The sequence below is a fragment of the Erpetoichthys calabaricus genome, chromosome 3 (assembly GCF_900747795.2).
Source record: "Erpetoichthys calabaricus chromosome 3, fErpCal1.3, whole genome shotgun sequence".
Classification (NCBI taxonomy): Eukaryota; Metazoa; Chordata; class Cladistia; order Polypteriformes; family Polypteridae; genus Erpetoichthys; species Erpetoichthys calabaricus.
Window position 1 is genome coordinate 232,081,748 of NC_041396.2, and position 12,899 is coordinate 232,094,646.

The following is a 12,899-nucleotide window of genomic DNA, read 5'->3' on the forward strand; positions in this document are numbered from 1 at the left end:
ACCCTGTGGTCCCCATTCTTAAAGAGGGGGACCACCACCCCGGTCTGCCAATCCAGAGGCACTGTCCCTGATGTCCATGTGATGTTGCAGAGGAGTGTCAACCAAGACAGTCCTACAACATCTAGAGCCTTGAGGAACTCCGGACATATCTCATCCACCCCCCAGGGCCCTGCCACCAAGAAGTTTTTTGACCACCTCGGTGACCTCAGTCCCAGAGATGGGGGAGCCCACCTCCGAGTCCCCAGGCTCTGCTTCCTCATTGGAAGGCATGTTAATGGGATTGAGGATGTCTTCAAAGTACTCCCCCCACCGACCCACAATGTCCCGAGTCAAGGTCAGCAGTGCACCATCCCCACCATATACAGTGTTGACACTGCACTGCTTCCCCCTCCTGAGACGCCGGATGGTAGACCATCATCTCCATGAAGCCGTCCGAAAGTCATTCTCCATGGCCTCCCCAAACTCCTCCCACGCCCGAGTTTTGCCTCAGCAACTACCGAAGCCGCATTCCACTTGACCTGCCGGTACCCATTAGCTGCCTCCAGAGTCCCACAGGACAAAAGGGTCCTGTAGGACTCCTTCTTCAGCTTGACGGCATCCCATACCGCCGGTGTCCACCAACGGGTTCGGGGATTGTCACCACGACAGGCACCGACCACCTTACGGCCACAGCTCCAGTCAGCCACCTCAACAATAGAGGCACGGAACATGGCCCATTCGGACTCAATGTCCCCCACCTCCCTCGGAACGTGGTCGAAGTTCTGCCGGAGGTGGGAGTTGAAGCTACTTCTGACAGGGGACTCTGCCAGATGTTCCTAGCAGACCTTCACAATACGTTTCGGCCTACCAGACCTGGCTGGCATCCTCCCCCACCATCGAAGCCTACTCACAACGAGGTGGTGATCAGTTGACAGGTCCACCCCTCTCTTCACCCGAGTGTCCAAGACATGTGGCCGCAAGTCCGACGACACGAACACAAAGTCTATCATCGAATTGAGGCCTAGGGTGTCCTGGTGCCAAGTGCACATACTGTATGAACACCCCTATGCTTGAACATGGTGTTCGTTATGGACAATTTGTGACGAGCACAGAAGTCCAATAACAAAACAAAGCTCGGGTTCAGATCGGGGGGGGGCGCATTCCTCCCAATCACGCCTTTCCAGCATGATAGATAGAATTTCTCATTATTAAACAGTTTTAGAAGAGAACACATGCAAGATTGTAAGAATTTTAGGCATAATTAAGAGAATCTCACAATTAACATACTAAGTGTTAAAGAATAATCTTAGAACATTAAAATGGAAGTGGTTGTAATAAATGATGGTCACATATACCATATTTATGCAAAATGCAAAAACAAATGAATCTGAATATGTAGGGAAAAAAATGAAAAAATGCATTCATTACAGTAGACTCAATTTGACAGGGTAAAGGAGCAGTGGAAATTAAGACTGGCTGTTACACTGCATATAGAGTACATTTATTTAAAAGAGACTTGGGTGGTTAAAGTTGTAAATGAATTATTCACATTATTCTTCATGCCTTGGTTTTGTCTTTGGCCCTTGAAAATATAGTATTTAGCTGTATTAACCCTAAATTGAAGGTATGCCTCTCCCCTGATTTAACACTAGAATCCCTGAAGCCTATGAAAAAAGTCGTAATCCTGGGCCACCTTAAATTCCTTCGCACTGCTCCATTAGCGTCTTTTGTTTTGCAAACGTGTCAATCAGCACAAGCAGCATGCTATTCCATTAACACCCCCACCCCCTGACTGTTGCAGTTCAACTTGGACAAAAAGTTCTCCCAGCTCAAGTCTGTTTATCTGGGTTTGAGGTGTCTAGAGTTGTATAAATAATAATGTGTGGAGAGTTGTTTGCGTACTGAAGTGACACAAGCTGCAGGTGGAAGCTGCCATCGCACTATTATGATCTTTCCTGGACTGAAACATATTACGTGAATGCAGCATCAGCTGCCAGACTGACACTGGGGCTACATATCAGCAACATCCAGCATCTATACATTCGGCAGGTAGATGAACTTGGAATGACTGTGAAGGTAATCAGGTGTCTGTGCAAACTGCATGTGTTCATTCTAGATTAAGCTTTTATTACTACGAAGATTCAGGTTCATTGTGGCTCGTCATCAAAAAGCACCTTACTTTTTCTCTATTATACAGTAAATGGAATCATACATAAACCAACCCCGATATTGCATCTGAAAGGTCAAGTTCAACCTTTATTGTTTTAAGAACGAAACATTACCAGTGTCATCCAGCCTGCAAAGTAAAGAAATATTGTGAGATTAGCAACATTTTGTTTAGTAAACTTGACCAGATGATTTAAATTATGTTTGTTTATAGCATAGTAATTCAGATGTATTCACCACACCATAAATAACTTGGTTGAAAGCAAAAGTAGCGTCATCAGACTCCCATTTTTGGTAATAATTCTCTTTTGAATGGTGGCTGTCTTGGTAGTTTTACTTCATGGACTAATGGTGGATTAAGTTGTTTTAACGAATGTGCATGTTTCAAAGATTTAGTTTTGCTTTATTTTCTTTCTTTTATTTTGTTCAGCTTAATTCTCACCTTTAACATGATGAAGTCCATCTAAACTGGGTGGTGCAGTGGTAGTGCTGCTGCTTTGCAGTAAGGAGACTATGGAAGATTGTGGGTTCGCTTCCCGATTCCTCCCTGTGTGGATAGCGCTTTGAGTACTGTGAAAAGCGCTATATAAATGTAATGAATTATTATTATTATTAACTTGTAACCATAAATATCTACGGTATATTTAACAGCTGCACCTTCTCTGGTAAAGTAACACTGATAAATCTCTGCGCATTGGTAGTGGCCTAAATGAATTCAACACTTTGCTAGATTTGGTAATATTAACCTCTGTATTATTTAATCAATTATTATTACACACAATTCTAAAAGGTCATCAATTGGCACAGAACCTGATCCAGGTAAGAAGTTCATAAAGTGTCATCAGTTTCTTCTAGAATTGGTAGTCAGTGATGGGTCACCTAACAAACATCATAACATAACATTTTAAAATTAATCTAATTTTGGATATAGCACTAGATGGAAGTCCTTTCACACACATACTCTATTCAATTTGAAAATTGCCAGTCACCCCCACTTTCATGTCTTTGAAGATGTCGGAGTTAAACTAGAGAAGGTAATAACTGGTATATTTCAGTAATATTTATTGAATATTTTATTTTTGTAAATGTCTCTTTACAGAAGTAAGCCACCGATTCATGAAATTACTCTGGAAAAAATGGCTAATTTTCTTGCCACTTTCTGTTATTGCTGATAGATTCTCCAGCCTCTCTTTCCTAGGCTCCCTGTAGATGTCTGCACACAGAGATGTTTCTCTATCATGTTGTCTTTCATAAACATGTGACTGAAAGAAACTGTCTTTGATGAAAAGGCTTCTGTTAGAAGGTAATATATTATCACTAGAAGCATACTGGAATTTCTTTATCGTCTCTGGCATACAAAAAAAAACTGTGCCTAAATCAGAAATCGTTGATATCTAGCTGTTACACAGCATAAATGATTATTAGTTTAGATTCTTTATGCTGATGAAAGCTGAGCTAATCTATATTGTGCCTAGCACATAGGAAAGTAAGGTAAAAAGGGACAGTAGGCAACTACAGTATACTACAACTGTACTGCTGAAAATGTAAATACAGTACTAAATATTGGGTAAATAAGGAGCCTTCGTGGAAAATATCATGACAAATATGCCTAACAGACAAAATGTTTGCTATTTATTTATCCTTCAGAGCACTTTAGAATAAACTTTCAAAATAATTAGTCACAAAATGTTCACATATGCTACAAATCTCGTACCAGTTACACATTATTTAGTCATTTCTAAGAAACAAGAAACATCTACAGGGCTGAAGCTATAAGAAAATTATGAAAACATCAAAAATAGGCTGAAAGTTCATCACCGATTACAGCAAACTTATCACAAGTCACATCTTTGAAAATAAAGTATATTAAAAATGCTTGCTAAAATAGGCAAACCTACAATAAGAGGTTACATTTCACTTCAAGAATTCCATACTAGTTCATGTACTAATCACAAATGGCAAGTAGCATTTTGCACTCTAGCTTGCTATTCAAATTTTGTGGTTAGTTTTGTGAATGTAAATATACTATCTATATATGGCACTACATAGTTTATAACATTTGAAGTTCTGAGGCAGTCATCATTATTAGCATGTAGACAAGTGGGGATATTGGCAATATAAATAAGATCACTTGTATCTGGAACTGATTTCTCTGAATTTTGAACTTGAGATGAATGTGGTATTCACAATGGGCTCATCTACACTAATGCATTTTCTTTTAAAAACAAATACATTTGTGTACATTTTTTCCTTTTGTCCACACCTCCCGTCACTTCCAGCCCATAAAAATGTAGACTTTTAAAAATTATCTCCAGAGCCCTATACTTCTGAAAACATAACTCCAGCATTTTGGTGTGGACGGCAATAAAAAATAATCACGGGTGTTTAGTTTGTGCCTATTTTGTGGCCCTTTCCTCAGTGGACTCTAGGTCTCATTCACTGACTGGTCACCCTTCACAGAAGAAAAACATTTTCCAATATAGTGAGCAGAAAAGAATTCCTCTCCAAGGAGTTTGTTGTGTTGCACACCTGTTTGCATCTAAATTGCAGTTTGAATGGTGCAATCATGGGTAAAAAGCAAATTACTGGTCTCTACAGTCTTGTGATAAATCCGGTGGTTGGCAGTGTTACAGTTGTAGTGAAAAATTCATAGTCCCATGAAAATCAGATTGTAAATAACTCAGCTGACAGCCTCTAATCAACATTTATTACTTAAATTGAATCTGTTCAGTAAGAAGGAGCGCGTTTCGCACTAAAATTAATAACAAGACGCTTAAAGTTAATGGATGTAAAATGCAGTCAAGCTCACAACATTAAGGGACAGTGAGAGACACAAAAGCAGAATGCAGTAAAGATATAGACGAATGCATAAATATATTAATTTCCTCTATTGAGTAAATTTTATAAATGCTGCTTGATACAAGATGTGTCCCGATTGCTTTGGCCTGCTTATAATCAATCATCTTATGAATAAACATACAGCCAAACTTTTTCTTAAGAATCGCATTAACATTTGCTTTGTTTTTAATAATGAGACAGCCGTCTCCCATTCTTATTGTTATCTTTCAACTGTTTTTCATGTGACATGGAGGCAATTCTCTTCACCTGCTTAAACTATTTTTTTCTTTTTTCTATGCTGCGAACATGCTATCAGAGTCCTGAACGCATTGATAGTTTTGAAAGCTCACAAAATACCAGAGAATCTTATTTTAAAGAGGTTCTACATTTTTCACAACACAATCCATTCACAGAGTTTGCCACCAATGCGTGCATTCCCAGTGTAGGTAGAGCTCACCGTCATATGCGTTTTTGGACATTTCAGTGTGAACAGGGAATTCCTTTATAAATGATATGAATACTCAGTGTGGAAGAAGATCATTTTGTTTAAAAAACTGAGTTGTTAAATGAAAATGTGGTAGTGTGGACGTAGCCAATGAGAGACAAATAGATAGATATGCAGCTTTTCAGCTTTCATTCTGTTAAGGGGGATATGAAAAATATACCTGGGAAAACAAAGTTCCCTCTTTTTAATTTTCCAGACTTTATAAATCACATTATAAAAAGACACATGTCAATCAAAAATTACATTTATCTTTCATATCACTCAATTTAATGTCCCGCACTCTATGCAGTTCAGAGTGCTATGTGAACACCGAAACCAACATTAGGTATACTCCAGTATACAGCATGTTAAACAAATACTGAAGAGGTTTTTTGAACATTCCTCATACATAAAACTCAACGTTTTTTTCTGATTTTAAGCAAAAAAAAAAAAAAAAACCTTTTTCCCACTGAAATATAGATTATGGGATTCTTCCAACTGTGTTAGATCAGTGAGCAATGATAATATTGCCCCATCAGGTGTTAAAGGTTTTTGTGCACTTGGAGAGATTATTAACCTCTGTCTGAAAAATAAGCAACATTATTCTTTAAACACAAGGCAGGTGACTAATGACATCATTTTCCATTTGGACTTGTCTAAAATATATTTTAAATGAAATTAGTAGTGACACGTGTGTGTGGGATGGATAATGTTTTAACTGAATTACACTGTACTTTGCAACATTGATTGAGTGAATATATTGTTAAAGCTAATGTCTTAAACTCCACAGCGATTAGAGGTTCCTATTCAGTTCCTCTTCTAAATTTACCTTCTTGAACTTCCAACATCCTTATTTCATGATATTTTTTTTTTCTTTTTTAAAACTGAAGAGTATAACATTTTAGTTGAGGTACTGCTTAAATATATCTATTACTCATTTACTCGTATGTAACAAGACCTTAATAAAGGCTTCTTTTAGTTTTCATAACACTTATAAAACATCAGTTGATAGGGTAATCATCTCCGTGCAGTGTGGCATATTGAAATGGTGGTAAAATTACTTATTAATACTAATTACTTAATATTACTTTACTGATGCTCCGTGCAAGAGAGGACAGAGCCAACTATACTTCCTCAGAAGGCTGGCGTACTTCAACATCTGTAATAAGATGATGCAGATGTTCTATCAGACAGTTGTGGCAAGCGCCCTCTTCTACGCTGTGGTGTGCTGGGGAGGCAGCATAAAGAAGAGGGACACCTCACACCTGGACAAACTGGTGAGGAAGGCAGGCTCTATTGTAGGCACGGAGCTGGACAGTTTGACATCCGTTGCAGAGCGACGGGCACTGAGCAGGCTCCTGTCAATCATGGAGAATCCACTGCATCCACTAAACAGTATCTTCTCCAGACAGAGGAGCAGCTTCAGCGACAGACTGCTGTCAATGTCCTGCTCCACTGACAGACTGAGGAGATCATTCCTCCCTCACACTATGCGACTCTTCAATTCCACCTGGGGGAGTAAGCGTTAACATTATACAAAGTTATTGTCTGTTATACCTGCATTTTTATCACTCTTTAATATTGTTTTTTATCAGTATGCTGCTGCCAGAGTATGTGAATTTCCCCTTGGGATTAATAAAGTATCTATCTATCTATCTATTAATGTGAAGCACTCACAGGTCTAATGCTAAGTATGTAACATCAAGAGAAATGTGTCTCAGTTAAGCTACCTCAGAGCTCATTCCAAAGTGAAGTTTTGATAGGTCACATTGCAGAGATGAATAAACATTTTACTAATGCTTTGTAAGTGTTATAATGACCCAAAGAAGCCTTTGTTAAGGTCTTGCTAGTTACAAGTAAATGAGTACAGTAATCCCTCGCTATATCGCGCTTCGCCTTTCGCGGCTTCACTCAATCGCGGATTTTATATGTAAGCATATTTAAATATATATCGCAGATTTTTTGCTGGTTCACGGATTTCTGCGGACAATGGGTCTTTTAATTTCTGGTACATGCTTCCTCAGTTGGTTTGCCCAGTTGATTTCATACAAGGGACACTATTGGCAGATGGCTGAGAATATACCCAACTTACTTTTCTCTCTCTCTCTCTTGCGCTGACTTTCTCTGATCCTGACGTAGGGGGATTGAGCAGGGGGGCTGTTCGCACACCTAGATGATACGGACGCTCGTCAAAAAATGCTGAAAGATTATCTTCACTTTGCTCCCTTCTGTGCAGCTGCTTCGTGAAGCGACATGCTGCACGGTGCTTCGCATACTTAAAAGCACGAAGGGCACGTATTGATTTTTGGTTGTTTGTTTTTATCTGTCTCTCTCTCTCTCTGCTCCTGACGGAGGGGGTGTGAGCTGCCACCTTCAACTGCTTTGTGCCGTGGTGCTTCGCATACTTAAAAGTCAAACAGCCCTATTGATTTGTTTGCTTTTCTCTATCTCTCTGACATTATCTGCTCCTGACGCGCACTCCTTTGAAGAGGAAGATATGTTTGCATTCTTTTAATTGTGAGATGGAACTGTCATCTCTGTCTTGTCATGGAGCACAGTTTAAACTTTTGAAAAAGAGACAAATGTTTGTTTGCAGTGTTTGAATAAAGCTCCTGCCTCTCTACAACCTCCTGTGTTTCTGTGCAAATCTGTGACCCAAGCATGACAATATAAAAATAACCATATAAACATATGGTTTCTACTTCGCGGATTTTCACCTTTCGCGGGGGGGGGGGGGGGGGGGGGGGTGGGTCTGGAACGCAACCCCCGCGATGGAGGAGGGATTACTGTAATAGACACATTTTTGCAGTGCCTAAACTAAAGTTTAACCAACACTCCTAAGCTGATGTTTCTGTACATTGTGTGTCTTCTTGTCCCATTCTTAAAACTGTCTTCATCTCTCTCCCTCTCTTTCTCCGGGCTTCTTCATGAACAGCTTTGGATGAATCTTATGCTTTCACTGTCAAGAGCATGGTGTAATTCAGTTAAAAAGCTGATCATCACAGACACGCACATATCACTACTAAGGCTGTCCAAAATATATTAAAACAAAATCCAAATGGAGAACGAGGGGATCAATCATCTGAAGTTGTGTGTTTTAGGCATACTGTACACTGAGATCATGCTGGGAATCCTGTTGCTCATTTGTCAGACACTTAGTGATGATTAATCACTTGAAATCCTCAAAAAACACTAACACCTGATGGGACATCATGCTCATTACTCACATGTTGTCTTTTCTAACACAATTAGTAAATTCCCAACCTGACCTGAGACCTGTCTTGTCTCACTTAACCTATGAGGAATGTTCAAAAAGCTTTTTCATGATTTGACTAATATTATGCGAAAATAAAAACAAGCTAGGTCTCTGTTAACTTTTATGTCTCAATGTACTCTATAAGAGGGATTTTGTAATAAGTACATTTCTAATGAAAAGTGCCATCATTAACATTCATGAACATTTGTTGAATCTCAGGAAGAGTCTCTGGGTCAGTTCTACAGCAGAGACTTAGACACTGTCCCTAGCACATTTGATAAAAGACAAATAAAAGAAGCAGCAAATGGAAACTTACAGTACAATGGCTTTTCTGTTGCTGCAGAACAGGAACATCTCCTCCAATTGGCATTTGTTTTAAAAGCTCATTTTCTTTAAGATGCAGCCACCTGTACAGTTCCTCCAATGATGACAGTAACTGACTATATCTTTCTGCACTGGCTTCCAAATGGGCTCTTTAAATATTACAGAGAAAATCCAGTTTAAGACACAGAACTTCTGCATTTAGTGATAAATATCAGAACCAACCACAGAAACAACTACAGGACAGTTAATTGTTGGGCACATTCACACGAACCAATTTATAAAAATTAAAAAACACACATACCGTACACACACACACACACACACACATAGATAGATACATAACATTGTATTATAATCATTAGGCAGAGTCCAACTTAGCCATGTAGCACTTAAGGATTATGGATTATTCCAAATGTTTACCACTTCAGAGACAGTATTAAAAAAAAACAACAAAAAAAAAAACTATTGTACAGTTAATAAGATACAAGATTTGAGGCAATTTTGTATTGCATTTACTGGATTTTAGGCTGAAACGCACATAAATCTAAACAAGAGTAAACTGCAGCTCAACAATAAATTAAGGAATCACTGCCAAGTTCTACTGTGCTAACCTGATGGTGGCTGATTTTGCCTTCAAGTCACTCCAGCGCTGGTTCATATCATCTAGTCTCTGCTGAAGGAAGACAGCCTCATCTGAACTTCCTAAAGCTTTAACCATCTTGTTTTTGTTGCTATCGATATTCTTGAAGATGTCATTGTGAGCATCAATCTCAGCCTGAATATCCTATAATGAGAAAGACAAAAGAAATTCATAAGATAGATTTTTGAAACACTATACTAACAAATTAACATTTAAAAGATGCTTAACAGTTAAACAACTAAATTCAAAAGTTGGATGTGTTGTAAAAATACATATATTGCCAAATATGTTACCTCAACTAAATACTCTGAATGGAAGCAGCATGGTAGTTGTAAAAGTTGACAAACCAGTAAGGCATCTGCAATTCTCAATCTAGGCTTGGATTATTGATATAATATTTAAATCTGAAGGCTGTATTATTGTTGAGATTCATGTCTATATGCTAGAAGTTCAAATGAAAAGCAAAATTATTCAGTGGGTATGTATGAGTGCAAATAGATTTCTGTTTATTTGTGCATCATGCGACAGGCTAATGTCCTTTTCAGAATGAAATACATTCTTGAATTTCAAAATGAATTGATAAATGGTATAAAGATAATATATTTTCAAAATATATGGAGTTGTGCTGAACCAATCAGGTGTTAAGCAATTTTGGTTTTGTTTGATGGGGAATAACTAAGTCTACTCTTTCGTGCTACTGGCTATCTCTTTACTTTTGAATCAATCAAATTTTACATAAAGCGATTTCATTTTGCAAGTCATCTTCAAAAATGGCTCTTGTTAAATAATTAGTTAGTGAGCGTGCTCTAGGAGGGCCTGGAACCTGATCTAAAGCTGGTTCCTGCATTGGTGTTGATAATCCTTAATAACATAGACCAACTGAAGTGAGGCTTGGCGTTATACAGAAAAATCACTGAAACTTGATAATATGAAGCTGTCACTTAACTAATTTTGCTCACATTGGTATGTTCGGTAACATTTTTTCTCCTATAGTGTGCTTTCTGCAGCAGTCCCCTTAAATGACAGAAACCAGTCCCTGGCATGTTCACGCTGCCTCTTCCAGCCCTTGCTCTTCTTTCAAAAAAAGGCATTATACTAGGCATGAGACAACACAAGCAGTTGTGTTGAACTCCAGCCAGGCAGAAATGGGTCAACTACACATGAAAACAAGCTTTAATCTATATATGATGCAGTGTTGATCATTTGGTCATATTTTGGCTTCAGCAGACTGTACAAAGTCAAATGCAAATTCGGATGAAAAACAATTAAACATAGCATGAGATGCTCATTTCCTAACTTAAAAACACAAGCATATTGTGGAATATGATGTTTGAAAACTAGCAAGTACACTCACAGCTGAGATGATTTCCCAAAAGAGCAGTCTTTAACACAAACATTTGCTAATATCACTCAATATGCAGAAGAATCACACAGTTGGAATAACATAACTATCACTATTTCTTGAGCTTCTGAAAAGTTTTTATTTCCCCTTGGGAACAAATGAAGTATACATATCTACCGATAACTTCATTATAAAAGGTCACAAGGGATGTAAGATATACATTTTGTGTTCTTTGATAGTAATTCAGTCAACTTTAACTTGACCTTTATTGTAAAACACTAGCTCACCCATGGCGTAGTATACGCCGCATAATTATTTATTGATGGGTAAACACTTCCTGAAAGATACAGTTGTCCAAATGGGGTGGGTTTGAGGATACGACTGTGAGTGAATGAAAAGATGGAACTCTGGAGAGAGCAACATACAAATGTCCGTGACTGAAAATTGGTTTTGGCAGATCTTTTTGAAAAAGTTTGGCCCTGTGCCTTATTAATTGTCATTGTAAAGGCTAATCTAACAAGAAATTGTCTGCGTGTAAAAGTAAAAGGCAAATTTATATCTGATGGGGTCAGGGAAATCCGGGGAATAAGGAAAGTTTGTGAGGTAGCAGCTGTGATAGTTTTACACTCCAGTACATTGCGGTGAATGCTGGTAACAGTCAGTCTAGTGCCATTACAGAGACTTCTTGCTGGCATGAGGTTTCTGAGAAGCATGACGACTGAACCAATTTTAATTTTGAGTTTATGCGGAGGCATGCCAGTGGGAGTAAGACTGCTAAGAAATTCTTTGGGGAATGAAGGATGTTCTCGGAAGTGAATGGTGATAGTAGCTGGAACTATTTGGGACATCGCCACAATTTCTGCCTCGCCACCATAAACTCTGGAAGTATTCATGTAGTCAGCGTATTGTTGAGCAGATTGTATGACTATGCTTCCGTGACGAAGAACAACGGACAGCACGTCGCCGAAGTTATCGCAATGTTGGCTAACAAAGGTTACAGCCATGTTGCGAAGTTCGAGAGCAACAGTTTCGTTGATGATATTTTTCCAGAAATATCCGACTGATAGAAAGAAACAGTTACCTGATGCAGAAATTTGTATAAACTTGAAAGAAGAGTTGTTTCCATGAAATACATGTGAAGCAGTGGCCATGTTAGGAAAATGAACAGTCATCGTGGCTCAGAGGTGCATGTGGACTGTAGCACAGACCAAAGCGACTCAGGATGTGTTTGGTGAGGAGTTGGGGGCGGGCACATGAGCAGGCAGTGTGCATGCCTCGAGAGCGACAGTGGACGTGGGAGGAGGGTTAGAGTTGGTGGGTGGGAATCTGTCGTGTGTACCCCATGCGCACTGCCTGCTCATGCCTCGAGAACGAGGGTGGACGCAGGAGGAGGGTTACAGCTGGTGGGCAGGGCTCTGTCGTGCATATCCCATGACGCGGGAGGAGGGTTAGAGTTGGCAGGCGGGGCTCTGTCGTGCATGCGTACCCCATGGTCGGGCGACTTGGTCTTTTATATATATATTAAACCACAATCGTTTTTAATAAAATGTGTATTATTTCAAGCATAATATTATTGAACATTTATAAGATGTGAGGTATATATTGTTATTGTTCACTTTAAATAGAAACATATGTATATCAAAAAGAAAAAAACTTCAACTTTGTACAGATGCCAGTAACAATTTTGCTGTACCCTTTACAAGAAATGACCCTGTAGATCAATAAACATATATTTAGTTAGGTTTTCATAAATACTCAGTCTGTTAAATACTCAAAATTTGAACTATGCATTGTCAACATTTATTACATAAATATGAAATTTAGATGATGTATGCATAGCTATAATTGTTTTGCATATTTAAAACAATAT

At 38.7% G+C, this 12,899-nt stretch overlaps 1 protein-coding gene across 4 annotated transcripts in view; it reads right to left on the reverse strand.

Moving 5' to 3' along the window:
* utrn (utrophin) overlaps window positions 1–12,899 on the reverse strand; it is a 552,956-nt gene that overhangs the window by 164,995 nt on the left and 375,062 nt on the right. For all 4 annotated transcript variants that reach the window (XM_028797890.2, XM_051925286.1, XM_028797897.2 and 1 more), the window contains 2 exons: window positions 9,659–9,831; window positions 9,040–9,196 (listed from right to left, as the gene is read on the reverse strand). In XM_028797890.2, the coding sequence (XP_028653723.1) occupies window positions 9,040–9,196; window positions 9,659–9,831 (330 nt within the window). The remainder of the gene's footprint in view (window positions 1–9,039; window positions 9,197–9,658; window positions 9,832–12,899) is intronic.